The sequence below is a fragment of the Carcharodon carcharias genome, chromosome 14 (assembly GCF_017639515.1).
Source record: "Carcharodon carcharias isolate sCarCar2 chromosome 14, sCarCar2.pri, whole genome shotgun sequence".
Lineage (NCBI taxonomy): Eukaryota > Metazoa > Chordata > Chondrichthyes > Lamniformes > Lamnidae > Carcharodon > Carcharodon carcharias.
The window spans coordinates 114,679,568-114,698,782 of record NC_054480.1 but is presented as its reverse complement, the minus strand read 5'-3'; the positions used below and the strand labels follow the sequence as shown (position 1 = coordinate 114,698,782).

Genomic DNA, 19,215 nt, shown 5'->3' with positions numbered 1-19,215 from the left:
CAGCAGCCTCCACCTGAAAGCAAGCTTGCAGACCCCTGTTTCTATGCAAGTTTCACTGTACACACACAATTGCTGCTGCCTGAGGCAAAGAGGGAGGTAAAGCCTTGCTGGAATCAACAGGGCTTGAAACTTTATATCAGAGCAGGTCACAGCCTCTCCCTCCACAAACTATTTGCTGTGGGGGTTCTGCTTATCAATGTGACAGTCTTTATTGGTTTATAATGCTAGTTCAGTGTTAATCTGTGACTACAGCCTCCCCAGTGGCTCCTTAATTGCATCGCCCATTGTGCTGAGTCTGTGCCTGGAATGTTATGACTGACTTACTGTTACATTAAAGTTGTTTACTCGTGAGTCTGTTCAAATTACAGCTTCTGTGGTGCCAGGGTTATTTTTCTGTTTCCAGGAGAGAAATGAAACATGAAATCTAATTTCTTTAAGGGGGGAGGGACATTGTTTACAAGCTGAGAATGTGAAGTGCCCGACCAGCACATTACACAGCCTGTACACTGCATCAGAATAAAGTGGCTGGTATATATTCCACTCATACAAGGTGTAGCTAATTCACAGGACTGCAACAACTTGCTATTTGTTCAGCTAGCCTAACTAGCATTTTATACAGCTCCATCATAACCTCCCTGCTTTTAAATTCTATGCCTCGGCTAATAAAGGCAAGTATCCCATATGCCTTCTTAACCACCTTATCTACCTGTGCTGCTGCTTTCATGGATCTATGGACATGTACACCAAGATCCCTCTGATCCTCTGCACTTCCTAGGGTCCTACCATTCATTGTATATCCCCTTGCTGTGTTAGTCTTCCCAGAATGCATCACCTCCACTTCTCAGGAGTAAATTCCATTTGCCACTGCTCTGCCCATCTTACCAGCCCATCGATATCATCCTATAATCTTAAGGCTTTCCTCCTCAATATTTACGACACCATCAATTTTTGTGAACGTACCTCCTATATTCAAGTCTACATCATTAATGTACACTAAAAACAGCAAGGGCCCCAGCACTGATTCCTACACTGCACCATTTGTCACAGTTTTCTAATCGCAAAAACAACCTTCGACCATCACCCTCTGCCTCTTGCCACTAAGCCAATTTTGGATCCTATATGCCAAATTGCCCTGGATCCCATAGGCTCTTACCTTCTTGACCATTCTCCCATGCGGAACCTTGTCAAATGCCTTACTGAAGTCCACGTAGACTACATCAACTGCATTACCCTCATCTACACAAGTCACCTCCTTGAAAAATTCAATCAAATTTGTTAGACATGATCTCCCCTGACAAAGCTATGCTGACTATCCCTGATTAATCCCTGCCTCTCCAAGTGGAGATTAATCCTGTCCCTCAGATTTTTTTCCAATAGTTTCCCTATCACTGATGTTAGACTCACTGGCCTGTAATTGCCTGGTTTATCCCTACTACCTTTCTTGAATAGTGGTACCACATTCGCTGTCCTCCAGTCCTCTGGCACTTCTCCCATGGCCAGAGAGGATTTGAAAATTAGTGTCAGAGCCCCTGCAATCTCCTCCCTTGCCTTACGTAGGAGCCTCGGATACATCACATCTGGGCCTAGGGATTTATCCACTTTTAAGCCCGCTAAAACTGTTAATACTTCCTCCCTTTCAATGCTAATTTGTTCATGTATATCACAGGCCCCTCCTTTATCTTTACAACCACATCATCCTTCTCCATAGTGAACACCGATAAAAAGTAATCATTTAAAAACTCACCTACATCCTCCAGCTCCACACACAGATTGTCACTTTGGTCCCTAATTGGCCCTACTCTTTCCCTGATTATCCTCTTGCCCTTAATATACTAATAAAATGCCTTGGGATTTTCCTTTATCTTCCTTTTCATTCCCTCTCTTTGCTCTCCTAATTACTTTTTTAAGCACCCCCCTACACTTTCTATACTCCTCCCGGGCTTCCGCTGATTTCAGCCCAATTCAGGACCTTTTCTTCTGGTCTACCTTTGTCCTTTTCCATAACTACCTTAAATCTTACAGAGTTCTGGTCACTATCCCTGATATACTCCTCCACTGACACTTCTACCACTTGCCTGGCTTCATTGCCTAAGATTAGGTTCTCTTGTAGGACTTTCTACGTGCTGGCTCAAAAAGCTCTCCTGGGATTCACATTAAGAATTCCTCCCCCTCTAAGACTTTCGCACTAAGGCTATCCCAGTTATAATTGGTGAAGTTGAAATCCCCTACCACTATTACCCTATTGTTTTTACACTTCTCTGAGATTTGCCTACATATCTGCTCCTCAATCCACCCCTGACTGTTTGGAGATCTATCGTACACTCCCAGCAAAATGATTGCCGCCTGTTTGTTTTTAAGTTCTATTCATGTGGCCTCATTTGTGGAACCTTCTAAGGTACCATCCCTCCTTACTGCAGTAATTGACTCCTTAATCAATATTGCAACGCCACCTCGTCCTTTACACCCCCACCCCCCCATCGCAACTGAAGATTCTATACCGTGGAATATTGAGCTGCCAGTCCTGCCCTTCCCTCAGCCATGTCTCTCTGATAGCAACAGTATCATATTTCCATGTGTTAATCAACGCCGTCAATTCATCTGTCTTACTTGTAAGACTCCTTGAGTTAAAGTAGATGTAATCCAGCCTTTCATTATTCCCTTGTGCTTTAACAGGTCTATGTTTGCTCTGCCTTCCAGATGGACTTAGTTTCTCTTCTATATTTGGCTGTGCGTCACCCCCTATTATACCTCCACTCTGTATCCCATCCCTTTTCCAAATTAGTTTAAACCCCTACCAACAGAAATAGCAAACCTTCTTGTAAGGATGTTGGTTCCGTTCTGGTTCAGGTGCAACCCATCCAATTTGTACAGGCTCCACCTTTGCCAGAAACAGACCCAGTGATCCATGAAACTAAAGCCCTCCCTTCTGCACCATCTCTTCAGCCATGCATTCATCCTCTCTATCCTCCTATTCCTATACTCACTAGCATGTGGCACAGGAAGTAATCCAGAGATTACATCCTTTGAGGTCCTACTTTTTAATCTGCTACCTACCTCCCTAAATTCTTGTTGCAGGACCTCATCCCTCTTTCTGCCTATCTCACTGGTACCAATGTGAACCACGACCTCTGACTGTTCACCCTCTCCCTTTAGAATGCCCTGCAGCCATTCTGTGACATCCTTGACCCTGGTACTAGGGAGGCAACACACCATCCTGGAGTCATGTCTACAGCTGCAGAAGGGCCTGTCTGCACCCCTCACTATTGAGTCTTCTACCACTATTGCTCTTGCACTCTTACTCCTCCCCCACCTTGTGCAGTTGAGTCACCCACAGTGCCATGAACTTGGCTCTGACTGCACTCTCCAGGGGAACATTTACCCTCACCGTTCTCCAACACAGAAAAATGATTCCTGAGTGAGATGCACTCTGGGGCTTTCCTGGCTACCTGCCTGCCTCCCTTTTTCTGACTGGTGGTCACCCATTCCCTCTCTGACTGCACTTCCTTAAGCTGCAGAGTGGCCATATCTATAAATGTGCTTTCCACGTAACCCTCACAGATGCACCGCTGTATCTCCAGCTGAAGCTAAAGCTCTGAAACCTGTTGCTCCAGCTGGTCAAACCGGTGGCACTTCCTGCACATGTGGCCATTCAGACTGCAAGGAGAGTCTGAGAATTCCCACATGTTGCAGGCCGTATAACACACAGGACTGAGCTCCCTTGCAGCACTTTTTTATTTGTTTTTAATTAAAAGACTATTTCCTTAAATTTAAGCCAAGTAGAAAATTATTTAGTTTTTCTTAAAAAAACAAATGCTGAGATTCTTACCTTCTGTAATGTCACTTTAAAGTACAGAAAAACAACTTACCCACTACCCATTACCCAATCAGCTTTCTCCCTTGTCCTGACATCGCTTATTTCGAATTCCAGCATCACCGAGAGTCTGGGTGAGAACAAGCTCCTTCGCAGGTAAACTCCGTTCCACTCTTTATACAGGTGCTTTGGTCCCTCACAGGTAAACTCCTCTCCGTTCTTTATATAGCCGCTCTGCTCCCTCACAGGTAAACCCCGCTCCATTCTTTATAGAGCGACTCCGCTCCCTCACAGGTAAACTCCAGTTTTTTTCCTGCTTCTTGTGAACAGGACATACCTGGGCAATTTTCCATATTGTCGGGTAGATGCCAGCGTTGTAGCTGTACTGGAACAGCTTGGCTCGGGGCACGGTTCATTCTGGAGCATAAGTCTGCAGTACTGTGGCCAGAGTGTTATCAGGGCCCACAGTCTTTGCCGTAACCAGTGCCTTCAGCTATTTCCTGATATCCCGTGGAGTGATTCGAATTAGCTTAAGATTCTGGGCACCTTAGGAGGAGGTCGAGATGGATCATCCTCAGCACTTCTGGCTGAAGATTGTTGCTTAATCAGTGCATCACACTGAGTATTGGCAAGTCGGGAGAAAATTAAATAAAGCAATTCAATGAAGGTTGGTTCAATCCCTTCGTGACACATTCGAGCTGCAGCAGTCCCAATTAGTAGGGCCTGACTGCCAAACATATCAACCTAGTGCTTCTAGAACTGAACCACACAAGCCAAAATATACAGTCCAAGCTGATGAAGTCTCTCTGGAATGTGCCTGGGTTCCAGTTATGGAGAAGGAATGTTGTATGGAGCCCAGCAGCTCAGTTGTTAATAATGGATGTGTTAGCAGTTCTGCGAATTTGCTTAATGGCATTGGGGACCAGCAAAGGAGATGACAGAAATTGCCTTTCTATAACATCTTATTGTTATATCCCAAATTTCTTCACAAATAACTAATGACTTTGACTAATTAGCAGCTATTGTTATGTTTACAAGCATGGCAGCCATTTTGAACAAACAGAAACAAAAGAAATGGCTGGTTAATAAAAATTGAGAAAGACTTGCATTTACATAGCGCTTTTCATGACCACCAGATGATTCAAAGTGCTTTACAGCTGATCAAGAACTTTTGAAGTGTAGTTACTGGTGTAGTGTAAGAAATGTGACCGTCAGTTTGCATGCAGCCAGCTCACACAAACAGCAATGTGACAATGACCAGATAATCTGTTTTTGTGATGTTGATTGAGGGATGAATATTGGCCAGGACACTGGGGAGAGCTTCCCTGCTTCCCTTCAATAAAGTGCCATAGGATCATTTTACATCCTGCTGAGAAGTCAGAGGGTCCTCAGCTTAATGCCTCTTCCACAAGACGGCACCTCCAACAGTGCAGAGCTTTCTGGACTGTCAGCCTTGAGGTTTTTGATCAAGCCCTGGAGTTCTGTATCACAGTATCAGAGTATCTTTACAGTGCAGAAGGAGGCCTTCAACCCATCGAGTCTGCACTGGCTCTCTGAAAGGGCATTTCACCTAGTCCCACTCTACTGCCTTTTCCCCGTAACGTTGAATATTCTCTCTTTTCAGGTAGCAATCTAATTCCCTTTTGAATACCTTGACCGAATCTGCCTCCACCACCCTTTCAGGAAGTTTTTCCAAACTCCAACAACCCTCTGCGTAAAAAAAATTCCCCACATCACATTTACTCCTTCTGCCAATTATTTTGAATTTGTGCCCTCTAGTTCTTAATGTTCTCTTGAGTGGGAACAGTTTCTCACTATTTATCCTGTCCACACCCCTCAGGATCTTGAATACCTCTATCAAGTCTGCTCTCAGGTTATTTTGGTTATGGGGAGTGTGAAGGTGTGGCCAGAACACCAGGACACCTCTCTTTAAATCTGCCACGGGATCTATAATATTCACCTGATGGGCAAATAGGACATTAATTTAATGCCTTATGCAAAGAATAGCCCCTTCAACAATGCAGTGCTCTCTATGTGCTGGACTGAGTATCAACCTTGGCTACATGCTGAAGTCCAGGAGTACACTTGGTTTGGCAGCCTTTTGACTCTGAGGTAAGAGGGCCACATGAGAAGCCTCTGAAGATCAGATGGCAGGACAAAATGTGCGAGCCGGCGTGCCAAGCATCCACAACATCTTGAGACAGTCACAACTAAGTTGGGCTGGTCAGGTAGCCAGAATGCCTAACGCTCATTTACCAAAGTGAATCTCCTATGGTGAGCTTGAGTTTGGGGTGCCCTCTAATGACAGTTAAAGGAAGTGCTACTAGGACACTGAAGGCTTTACTTAGGAGTTTCGATATTGACGTCAAGTCCTGGGAGATACTCGCCCAGGATCAACACACCTGGCGCAACCAAACAAAAAATGGTGCTGCATCCTTTGAAAGCAAGCGCACATCAGAGACACAGAGAAAAAGGAGAGGAAATCCTGAGGCAGCAACTCTTCCAAAACTTGTCTGTGGTATCGTGTCCTATTTGCAGCAGGATCTTCCAGGTGCAGATTGGCCTTAGCAGTCACCTGAATACCCACTGGAACCATACCAAACATCCCAGACTGTGAACATGGTCATCTTTGCCTCGAAGGACAACAAGAGACAAGAGGGCCACCAAATGCAACAGGCTTGATGAAAACATTTAATCAGATAGGAAGCAGGAGGGAAGTGGAAAGCTTGAGTCCATGATAGGTAGGTTGCACACAGACTGTGGAAGGAGTGGGCTTCAGCCTGAATGTTAGAGCTCACGAACTGAGCTGTTAAAAAGGCAGAGACCTGCTTGGGAAATAAATACTTTAATGGGTGTGGAGGAAAAAAGAGATTAAGAGGTTAGAACTGGTATAGCTATTAAAATAATTGAGCAGTTTGATGCGCCAGGTGGCTATTTCCCATCCCTACATTTATGTTACCTGAAGCTAGGGCGGCTAACAGCAGCCAGGCTAATTCTTTGTCTTGTGGGAGTAAAGGAGAAAAATGAGGGTCGTTACAACTTCATAACTGGAAGTCTAACATCGCAGAATGATTTTCATTTATTAAGAAAACTAAATAAGAAGCTAAAGTCCTGGGCACCAGGTGAGGAGCCAAAGCCCAGGGCAAAAGGTAGCATATAAAGGGCTGAGGCCCACACTGTATGATATCAGGCAACAGACCTAGTCCTGCAGTACAGGGCAACAACGTTGTGGAAAAGAGGAAATAAATCAACAATTAGAGGTTAGGTGATGCCAGGCTTGGGTTTTAAAAACCTACTGATTGTAGGAGAAACAGAAAATTGAGGGAAGTGAGGCTCTGGGAAAAATGAATTAGAGTTTTTTTTTAATTCATGTGATGTGGGTCTCACTGGCTAGGCCAGCATTTTTTTCCCATCCCTAATTGCCCTTGTACAGAAGGCATTTAACAGTCAACCACATTGTTGTGGGTCTGGAGTCATACATAGGTCAGACCAGGTAAGGATGGTAGATTTCCTTCCCTAAAGGACATTAGTGAACCAGGTGGGTTTTTACAACAATCGACAATGGTTTCATGTTCATCATTAGTCTTTTAATTCCAGATTTTTATTGAATTCAAATTTCACAATCTGCCATGGTGGGATTCAAACCCAGGTCCCCAGAACATTATTCTGGGTCTCTGGAATACTCGTGACAATACCACTATCCACCATAAGCCACAATTGCAACAAAGTCAGCAAACAAGAAAGAGGACCGGGACTTTAGAAATTAAGAGAGCAAGGTAGATTATTCCTTGTGAAATTGTAGGCCAATTTTCCAGCAGCTCCATCTCATCCAAGAAGGCTTGATGAAAATATTTTAAATTTAGGCTTCATCTCTAGAAATCCTCCAGTTTGAGGAAACAATCGCTGCTAAAAATAAGGAAGCTGAAAGTATTGGGGTGGAAGGTCTTGTGGGGCAGTTGGTATTTCAGAAATGTTTCACTGCCACCATGCTTCGATCTTTTACCATGTCTTGTAGTGTCACTGTATGGTGATGAGGTTTTGCTTATTCTATGATTGCCTAGAGGTAGTCAGTGTGTAGTTTTTCTTGAAACTATTTATTAAGAACTATTTACAAAGACCTCAGGGCAAGCATGCAGACTATCCTGCATCCTGGTCTCTTGGAGCCTCCTGGTCATCTGACTCTTGATGTCATGCTTGCATCATCATTAACATCATGGTCTCATTAGCTTAACTTTTAACCCATTATCTATACCTCCTCCACCCCCCACCCCCACCCCCCACCCAAGTATAATCCCAAAATTGTTTTTGTTAAACTTTTTATATTACATTCCCAATGCCTGTAAACCTCCTGTACACTTTACAGTTTCTATCCAACACGTACCTCCCCACAACCCACTCCCAAAGTTACTGTCACCAGGGGCTTCAATCTCCAACTGTGTTCTCAGCTCTCTTGGAAGACAAGCTGGACTCATGCATTCCATTATCTTTGCCTTGAAGGCAACGACATTGGTGGAGTGGGATAGCACTCTGACGGCATTAACATAACTATTAACATTGCCCACTGTAGGTTAATGGGTTAATGATTATGTCCCTGCCTCTGAGCCAGAGGTTCTGGGTTCAAGTCCTACATCAGGACTAGATGGCTAAGGAGGGTTCATAATGTGGCCAAACAAGTGGAGGATCAACTTGTAATTCTTTCAACATACTTCAATGGCAAGCAGTAAGGGTGGGAGAGAGTCCTATTCAGCCATGTGATGGAAAGAAATTGGAGCATTTACCATCACTATCCGTATCTCCAGGCTACAACACGCATGTAGAAAGTATATGTTGCCACAGCAGCCCAGATTCTTTAGGGGGCCAAATGGCTGATCAGCTTGGGATTCAATCCCTGTTCTGGCTGGGATGGATTTGGGACTTGCCCCCTTGTCCTACCTGTGGTGGAGGTCATGGTGCTGTGGATTGGACCTGCCTTTGGGCAGAGAACTCAAGAAGGAGGAGGAAGTGTTGGGGAATTCAGGAAGAATGTTTTCACACAAAGGGGAATAAAGTCATGGAATAAGTGACAAGGGAAAATTACCCTGCTGACTTTGTCAAAAGAGGTACCCGAGTCAAAATTACCCGAGATCAAGGTTCATTTTCTGCTCTGCACTGAGTTAACTGATCCTAGTACTTATATAATTTGCTACTTGTCAGTCCAAGCCTATCATTGTCCAAATCCTGCTGTGCAGGATGCCTTAACCAGTTCCATTATTGGAGGAGTTGTAAATAGAGCTGAAGATTGTAGAATCATCAGCAAAGAACCCCATTGGGCTTATAGGGAACTTCTACAGCAATGTCCTTGCTCTGTGGTAATGCACCTCTAACAATTACAATTATCTTTCTTTGTGCCTACTTATAACACTAGTCACTGCAGTGGTTTCTCTTCATCCCCATTGACTTCAGTTTTGCTAGTGCTCCTTGATGCTACATGTGGTTCAATGCTGCCTTGATGTTGATGGGGGGTTACTTTCACTTCTGTGCTATACAACTCTTGTGCTCATGCCTGGATTAAGATTCCCAAACAGTCTGGAGTCTAGTGGGTCTGGTAGAAACCAAACCAACTGTCACCAAGTAAGTAATTAATGAGGTGTGGCTTGATGTTATTGATTACTCCTTCCATCACTTTGGGGTGCTTGATGGGATGTTATTAACCATTTTAGATATGTCCTGTTTTTAGTGGCTGGGATATGTCTGGGTATTTTTCCAGCACAAGTTGAGAGCACATTTTGATCTTTGGAAGAGCTAGCCACTGAATTCAAAGCCTTTATACTCATCTTCTTTTCCAAATACTTATCCACTCCTCTTATAATAACAATTATGGATTCTAACTCCATCTGTTTCTGATAGAGAACCCTCTATCCAAACAACAGTGTAAAAACGAAATGTCCTAACCTCTCCTGGACATATACGAAAACGATTGACAGCCATGGAACTGCATAGTTGGATTTGGCACCATTGAGGGGAGTGAGTGGGAGTTGGGGGAAAGGAGAGGAAAAAACTTTTTAAAAGCAGCAAAGCACTCACTGCGGATGAAGCTAATCTCAGTGAGATGCTGAGGCTCCAGACTATAGCACTTGGTGCAAATTGAATGCTATTTGCAGCACAAGTGAAATGAAGTCTCACTTCTTATCAGGTGACTGATTGTGGGTCAATACCTTTTAATGAAGTCAAGTGACTTGGTTTCCTGCAGGTTACAGCCAGGCAGCTCGAGCTGGTTGTCACCCACTTTTGGACACGTGCTGGAAGTCCTTTGATATCAGAGTCCACTTACTATAGTTCTTGCACTGGCTTCAGATTATCACAAACTGCTTATGTCAAGGCACCAGGCCAATTTCATTCATTACCCAGCCGAGTTACAGTTTGCTTGTGTTCTTACTGGATGTGAAAACAAGATCTGGAAATAACCATCAGATGAAGGTTACTGCACGGAGTTTGCTTTTTCCATCTGCTTTCTGTTAGTGTGGAAGGCACAGATTCTTGCCAGAGAACTGTTCCACAACTGCTCGTTGCAATCTCATCCAAATGGCCATTCTTTAGAAATAAACCCAGAGAATGAGTCATCAGACCTACCAGTGGCTCTCATCAGGAAGTCAGACCCACACTGATTTTTCGCTCTTTTAACCCAATGCTGCTGAGCCCAACTGTAGCCTTGTTTTAGGTGGTGGTTGGAGAACTGGAACATTTGAGAGACAGAGAACCTATTCTAGTAGATAATATTCAGAGTTTACAACTAAGATTCCAAGAAGGTCTCAGCAATTCTCCATGTTACACATTGCTTTTGTTCATTTCACACAGGACAGGAGCATATGTGCTGCATTTGGTCTGAGCATCATTGAACTATGATGAGTGGGGTAGGGAAATCTGCCAGGGTTCATGCACGTATTCATTACCTAATGACTTCTCCTGGAAGGTGTCTTTTGGGATATAATTAGGGCTTAGCTATGATGCTGTACATAGCCAAATAATTTGCTGACTTACACCTGGAATTTCCTTTGCTACATTACCCAAAAATCAAGGGCATTGAAGCATGGAGGTCTATTTGCCACATATCCACCACTACCATCACTTACCTAAATGTTATCTCTATCATAGAGAACTGTCCTTTTACCACTCTGTCACCCAGGGGTAACAGGCTTAGGGATTTCACTGCTTCCCACCTCTACTGACCCCAGGGCCCACAAGACAGGGGTGGAGGTTGAATCCAGGACAAATGTAGCATACTCATCCTGAGAAAAGTGCAAGAGAAGAGGGCAAAGTGGTGGGTTCCTGTCCCTCTCACTTCATGCTGGGGATTATTTAACTCATGGAAGGCCTTGTGATTTTTTTTTAAAAAGAACCTCAGGCTCTTCTGTCGCTTCAAGAGCCACTTTTACAACAGAGTTCTTGATCCATCACAGCTGTAAGCCACCTTTTAATGCCAGAGGTTGTGTCAGAAACCACCATACAAACAGAACGAGCCCCAACCAGGAGGAAAGTAGGATTCATGGTGGGGTCGAGACAGGTGTCTCACCCACTATTGTACCAAAGACCTGAACATCCAAGCTAGCTGTCCTTCTGGCTCAGATAAGGGGGCTCATAGCATGGTGGTAATGTTATTGAACTAGTAATCCAGAGACACAAGTTCAAATCCCACCACAGGAGCTGATGGAATTGATATTCAATTAATAAATCTGGAATGAAAGGATAATCTTTAATAGTAATGACCACAAAACTATCAGACTGTCATAAAAAACCATCTGGTTCACTAATCCTTCAGGGTAAGAAATCTGCCATCCTTACCTGGTCTGGCCTATGTGACTCCAGACCCACAGCAATGTGATTGGCTCTTAACTGCTCTCTGAATTGGTCTAGCAAACTGCTATAGGGAAAACAGCTGATGTACCTACACCACATGGAGTGCAGCGGTCCAAGATGGCAGCTCAATCACCACTGAGAGCAATTAGCGGTGGGCAATAAATGCTGGTCTTGCCAGTGATGCTCACATCACAAGATCAAAAAAAATTCTCTGCCACTATGGCATTGGCATCAACCTGACAATGTGGGAGAATGCCGAAGTATGCCATATTCATGACTCAGCTGGTACAATCCTCAAAAAAAAAAAAAAATTCACTTGATTAACACCCACGCACTGGACTGAATATCTAACACTGGCACTCTTTGGCTGCAGTATGTACTATCAACAGGATGCAGCGCAGCAGCTCACCAAACATACTTCAATGTCGCCATGAACAAACCACTCAGAAGGGTAAGAGCAGCAGGAACAACAGCATCACCTCCAAGCTGGTCTCCAAAATGCATCATCCTGATGGAGATGGACCACCATTCCTTCATTATCACTGGGTCAAAATCCTGGATTTTCCTACATCATAACCACAATGTCAACTGAAAAAGGTCCATTAACAACATCTGAAGATAACTGTGTGTGAGAGATCCATGGCCCTGTTAACAGGTACACTCATAGTGCTGTTAGGGAGGGAGTTCCAGGATTTTGACCCAGCGACGGTGAAGGAACGGCAAGATATTTCCAAGTCAGGATGGCGAGTGGCTTGGAGGGGAAATTGCAGGTAGTGATGTTCCCATGTATCTGCTGCCCTTGTCCTTCTAGATGGTAGCAGTTGTGGGTTTGAAAGGTGCTGCCTATAGATCCTTGCTGAGTTTCTGTAGTGCATCTTGTAGATGGTACACACTGCTGCTACTGTGCATGGGTGGTGGAGGGAATGAATGGCACCCCTTCCACAAACAATCAAGTGGACTGCTTTGTCCTGGATGGTGTCAAGCTTCTGGAGCATTGTTGGAGCTGCACTCATCCAGGCAAGTGGAGAGTATTCCATCACAATCCTGACTTGTGTCTTGTAAATGGTTGACAGGCTTTGGGGAGTCAGGAGGTGAGTTAACCACTGCAGGATTCCTAGCCTCTGACCTGCTCCTGTAGCCACAGTATTTATATGGCTAGTCCAGTTCAGTTTCTGGTCAATGGCAACCCCCAGGGTATTGATAGTGGGGGATTCAGCAATGGTAATACCATTGAATGTCATGGGGTGATGGTTAGATTCTCTCTGGTTAGAGATGGTCTTTGCCTGGCATTTGTGTGACATGAATGTTACTTGCTACCTGTCAGCCCTGGATATTGTCCAGGTCTTGCTGCATTTGTACATGGACTGCGTCAGTATCTGAGGAGTCACGAATGGTGAAAATTGCGCAACCATCGGCAAACATCCTCACTTCAGACCTTATGATGGAAGGTCGGTCAATGATGAAGCAGCTGAAGATGGTTGGGCCTAGGACACTACCCTGAGGATCTTCTGCACTGATGACCTGGAACTGAGATGGCTGACCTTCTGTCAATAAAGTCATAAAGTTTAGTTGTCATCAAATAAACACAATGCAGAAGTAGTTTTGATTTCCTTTTCACTGAGGAACTTGGTAAATTGGACAGAATGTGAAGCCCTAGGACAATGACTGACTAAAAAGATTATTTTGCACCTGTAATGGGCTAGACACATGATCTTCTACTTCCAACCTTCATTACAGATACAAAAGAATATTACATTTTTCACGAGCCTAATATTTACAAACAATTACAGCTGCCCTCTGACTGTAACGATTTTAAACTTGCTGAGCACAGTTACTCAGATTTGCCTATTCAGAGCAGTTAGTCTTAAAGGGACAGGTCAGGTTAACAGTTACTTCAACTATTGCTGGTCTCTAGGGTACCCAGAGCAATGCCACAGAGATCCACTCAGATTAGAAGCTGCAAAGCAAAATGAAAACTGTCAAATAAAACTACACAAGGAAAATTACAAAAACCATTTAATAACTAAAGAGTTACAAATAATCTGCACACACAGTACAGAGGACACTTCACTGGTGAGGAGTGATCCACAGGAGAGGCACTAAAGTCTGCAGGCACAATATTCTCTATTATATAGGAGCAGTTCAATTGCCCGTTTAGCAGAATACATGGGAAAATGGAGTAAAGTAAATCAAGCGGATTCTCCTAGAGTTGAAGCCTTTAATTTGCAATATGATATCAAATTGTGGCTGTTAGGAAGAATCATTATCCTAAGAGTGTGTAATGAAAATGATGCTGATATAGATTCCTGCCCCTGGGTGTGGATATTATTTTCAGGATGCCTCACTGGGGATGTGGCAATTATTCTCTCCATCTGTGGGTCTCTCTAAGCCCAAGAGCAAACAGTCTTCTGGAACTTTCTTTTCTGACATTGCCAATACCACATGGCGTGCAGTGGTATGTGATAATTTCACACTGAACTGTAAAATTCCCAGTTCAGTTCTGAATCCTGTGCTTCCAATTTGGGTGTTTCAAGCTATGGCCCTTGAATATACTACAAAAGGGCTACAAGTGCATGTTAAGGGTTTGCAGCAAGTTGAGAAAGATGGTATGAAGAGTGTCGCACAATAAGCAAAACAGACATAATTTATTGTACTGAAACTCAGTAGGCTTAGCAGTAACTATAATCCAAGCTTTGTAAGAAAGGTATTGGTCAAAATCATGAGACCAGACATTGGGGGGGAACAATATAAAAAAAAAGTTTCATTGTTAAAGAATCGTCTTGCGCTGTATTGAAAAACCAAAGCTCTGTAGCTCACACACCCAAGCACTGTGCAAAGCTTCATATTGAGGGTTTAGCCTATACGCAATCTCCACACTCCTAATCCTTGGAATGTTAGTCAGATTTGAAAAGAATCCAGTTTGTTTTTAAAAGCAACAACAACAAAAAAAAATGTAAACACAATGGTCTTGGATCGTTATTGGAGTTGGCAGGGTGGAAAAATTGGAAACAGGTGGCTGCATTTTCCCACCCATGAGTGATTGGTCCTTGGAGACATTGAAATTCCAGAACACAGTCACTTTCTTCTGGAAAGAGAGGATCCATACATAAAAAAAAAATCACAAAATGTGCTGTGCTAAACTGTTAATGGAGACAACATTGACAATGAGCCACAATTACTGAAGTGGGTCTAAGGGCAATCTCTAAACAATGTTTCAGCAGCATCACGCTTTACTGCAGCTTTTTTTCCCCCACATTCCCTCTCAAGTTGTCAGTTACTTCAACTTGACTTCAATGAAACCTTGCTTTAATTTTTTTTAAAGAAACGGACTTTAAAAAAAACATTTTCCTTTGCTTGATCACTGCAGGATTAAAATGCAAGTTAAAATAAAGGTTTAAAACCAACTTATGGGGCAGAATTTTTAGGTTGGCAGACAGGCATGATCGGCCAGGGAACGGACCACCGACTGTGATCGGCCCCAACCACGATTTCATGCTGGCTGGCCAATTAATAACCAGCCAGCATGAAGTGTGCACTGAGACGCTCAGCACTACCGGGGTTGGAGCAGGAGGAGGGCGGGTGCTGCAGACCCGAAAAGCATCAAATAAATGTTTTAAAAATCAGGAGAAAAAAAAATGCCCAAACATCACAATCAGTCACCTGAACATATACATGATAAAAATGCTGTCCATAGAAAAATAAAATTCTTTCATTTAATAATGGAAACTTCATCCCGCCCTACGATGAGGTTTCACGAAAAGTACAAAGTCCGCCTGGTCCATTCGCCCATCTGCCAATCGCTAGGTTGGACGGGCAACATAAAATTAGAGAACTGTGCCATTAATGACCTTAATTGGCCTCTTAATTGTCACCAGGCACGCCCACCGACTGAAATAGCATGCGTGAGATGACATCGGGACGCTCACCCAACGTCGCCTCACGCAATTTCAAACTAAACTTAGCGCGCCTGCCCACCAAGCTAAAGATTCTGCCCATAGTCAACATCCAAAGTAAAAATCAGAAATAGAGACGCATTTAGGAACAGTTCATGTGTGATATAGGGGATTTTAGCCACAAGCAGTTGGCCACATGTAGAAGCTGGACAGCGAGTTGCTTTTTCCCTCGTTACCATGTTGCAGCGATGAATTCAGTCATATTGTCCAGGATAAATAGCAGCATTTTCTGGGCAGTGCTCTGCACTGTAATCCGAATTGCTTCCATTCAGTCCAGGCCCAGCATTTGGACAATACTTGGGATTGTAGATCTGGCGGCCTAGGCCAAAGTTGGTGCCGCTCTGGTTGGCTCCTTGATTGCTGCCCATCTGCAGAGAAGCTGTACTGTTGTCGCACTGTTCAGTGCCTAGCTTCTTATCATAAATGGGTCTTCGGGTGCCTGGTGCAGTCATACCAGCCTAAACAAGTGGAAAAATGTTATTGTTCAAATTGCAATTGGGAAAGGCAGCATATCAGTAGCAACAGTCTGCTGAGGGACAGCCAACAAGGATTAACGTTATCTTTTAATGGAGAGGAAAAACATAAAATCACTCCACTTGGGAATGAGAAAAGAATTCATGGAAAACTTTTTTCACCTAAAGAATAATCACATCCTGGAATATGATACTAGGTGATGAAAGCAGATTGTCTGCTTCCCTGTTTTCTTAGAGATCAAGCAATAACTAGACGTTCATAAGGGAGAATGGATTGAGGGATATGGTGAGAAGGTGGGCAGGAGGTAGGATTCAATGAAAATAGTGGGAGGGGGATTACCACGTTCAAAGGGAGTTTTTCAGCAACATTCTAATGCAAGATATTGGGTCTGGCATTTAGGACTGATGTTTGGAGAAATTTCTTCACTCGGGGTTGTGAATCTTTGGTATTCTCTACCCTAGTGGGCTGTGGATGCTCAGTCAAAGAGTTTATTCAAGACTAAGAGCAAAAGATTTTTAAGCATCAAGGGACTCAGACTATGGGTATTAGGCACAAGGTGGGAGTTGATATAGAAGATCAGCCATGATCTTATTGAATGAATGAGCAGACTCTGGAGGAGCAGACTCAAGAGGCCACATGGTCTGTTTCTGCTTGTATTTATGTTTTTCAGAGAGAATTTACATCACATTAGCTACTGTAACTGTTTTCCTGTGTTAAAGATTAAACTATTCAACACCAAATTCAAGACTGAAATATTCAGTTTATGTTAATTCAAATCGAGACAGGGTGACAATATCTGCATTTGTTTTAAAATTAGGGCATGCAAGAGGAGTAAAGGACTTGTCGTTTGAGCTCAGGTCACAACCTCAGGACGTCTCAAAGTGCTTTACAGCCAATGAAGTGCTGTTTCAAAATGTAACAACCATTTTGCACACAGCAAGTTCCTACGGACAAAACCAGCGATGCTATATGAGGGATAAATATTAGCCAGAAAACCTGGTAACTTCCCACCTCTGCTTCAAATACTAACATGACATGTTTTATGACCAGAGGGGGAAAATTGGGCCCCATTTTAACACCTCATCTGAATGATGGCACTCAAGTGGTACAATACTGAGGGATTTTGTGCTTAATGCTCTTACGTATGTGAGGCATGAACCCAGAATATTCTGATTCAGATGAGAGTGCAATTACCAAGCCACATCCGACACCACACATTCACAGTTGAAGATTGAACTTTTGCTTCCAATTTTTCAAATGCCAAATTAACAAGTTGGCACAAACCTGACTTGCTCCTTTGTTGGTCCCCATCTGTAAACTAATAGTTGACTGGTCCATTGAAGCAGGGATTTGGGACCTTGGATCATAAAGATGTCGTCTAGTACCGTAGGCGCTCATTCCAGTCTGGCTGGCACATTTATTGGTCCCCATCTATAGCACAGGTAGAGATATACCACCATAAACACAATGCATAGATACAAGAGAGACAGCCACCATAAGGAGACTATTTACAAAAACTTGCAGCACACTCTTCTTTTTCCTTGCTTAGCTTTCTCTCCTCCTTTCCTGAAGGCACTGACACTGGCTGGATTACAGGGTTACAGGTACCAGGTTCCCTCCAGTTCCTTGGCCGGTGGCCATTATCCACATACAACCCTCGATGGCAGATGTCATTAAGTTATTCAACTGCAGGAGCATCACAACCAAGTTCATAATCCTACCCTCATCCAGTGTCCGCACACATGAATTTTTCAGCATGGATTACTATACAGTGATCAATCTTCTTTCTTGCCTTGGGATACAAAGCTAATATCACGCTTATTGCTATCATGGCTGGGATCTGCCAACAGAACCAGAGGCATTCCTGCTCTCTATGGTTCAGCTATTCACTCCCGTCAGGAGTCGGAGCTTAACATGCATAAAAATTAAATATTAATACCTGAAGCCCAATGACACATTGTCCTGCATTCAAAGTCTCCTGATTGAAAGAACGCTGCTGTTTGTCGGCATATTTGACACCAATATCAACTCCAGCATTCACTCCCTTTGTTTTCGCCTAGGATGAAAGAGGATTGAATATTATTTAAAGACTCTGTTGTAATATGGGTTCTTTAAATATCTCAATGATGAGATCTTGAGACTTGTATATTTAAACATGAACAATTTATTGGTAGTCTTAAACCATTTAAAGATCTCAGGTTATTGTCATGCATGGTGCTGTTCCTGAAAGATAGGCAGCTTCCAGAAAGTAATAGACTCAGTCTAGAGAGAACAATGTGACTCTATACATCATACCGTGGGTAGTGCTACTCTCCAGTCCCACAGTAACTCTTGTTCTGCTGAGTATCATTACATTACAATGGCATGCAGGCACATACGACATCCTACAACAGAGTCCAATTAGAGATACTAGCCATTTGGCCTATTCTACAATTAACTGTGTTCCACACTCACACATAGCACAATCCTACCATTATACCATGGCTGCTCCCCCTCACTTTACTGCTCAATTTCTGCTCAAGCTCCCCCAGCAATAGATACATCTCTATGCCAACTGAAAGAGGAAAGCTCTATAACCAAAAGTGGCCTTCATATCAGCACCTCTGAACTCTAACCCATTAAATTTTCCAGGGATGAATGCTTAATAAATATTTCTTGAATTTTCTTCCCTGATGCCTCAATTGGAAAATGTAGAGACCAGTTTCAAATGGAACCTGACAGTACAAAGTTCTAGCCCTGGTCTGTATTAAGTGAATGAGCAGTAAGGGATAATACTGATGATTGGCAATGGTGATCTTCTTAATCTATATCTCGAGGACAAGTGAGTCTGATGCTCGTGGAACCATTACCTCAACAATGAGTTAGTCAAGTGGAGGAAACTAAAGGTGAAAACAAGGGGAATATATGCATAAGACAGACTAAAAGTGTAAAATAAACTTCCTGAACATCCTTCATTACCCCTCTACTCCCCAAGGGTATTGTAATTATCCTTACCCACAGTCAGTGTTTACACACACCAATGCTTTTTGGAGTAAGAGGGGGGAGAGAAGGAGAGGGTGGGGAGGGCAAGAGGGAAGGACTAATTGAAGATAAAAACAGTCAATGTTCACCCCCAAAGTAGGTGCACTGCAATGGGAGCACTAA

General features: G+C 43.3%; 1 protein-coding gene across 4 annotated transcripts in view; it reads right to left on the bottom strand.

Annotated features, from left to right (window-relative positions):
* Nucleotides 1–13,643: 13,643 nt before the first annotated feature.
* The window catches only part of LOC121287094 (calponin-2-like), a 29,628-nt gene continuing 24,056 nt past the window's right edge, over nucleotides 13,644–19,215 (bottom strand). For all 4 annotated transcript variants that reach the window (XM_041204615.1, XM_041204617.1, XM_041204618.1 and 1 more), the window contains 3 exons: nucleotides 18,011–18,127; nucleotides 17,356–17,502; nucleotides 13,644–16,055 (listed from right to left, as the gene is read on the bottom strand). In XM_041204615.1, the coding sequence (XP_041060549.1) occupies nucleotides 15,792–16,055; nucleotides 17,356–17,502; nucleotides 18,011–18,127 (528 nt within the window). In that variant the 3' untranslated portion in view covers nucleotides 13,644–15,791. The remainder of the gene's footprint in view (nucleotides 16,056–17,355; nucleotides 17,503–18,010; nucleotides 18,128–19,215) is intronic.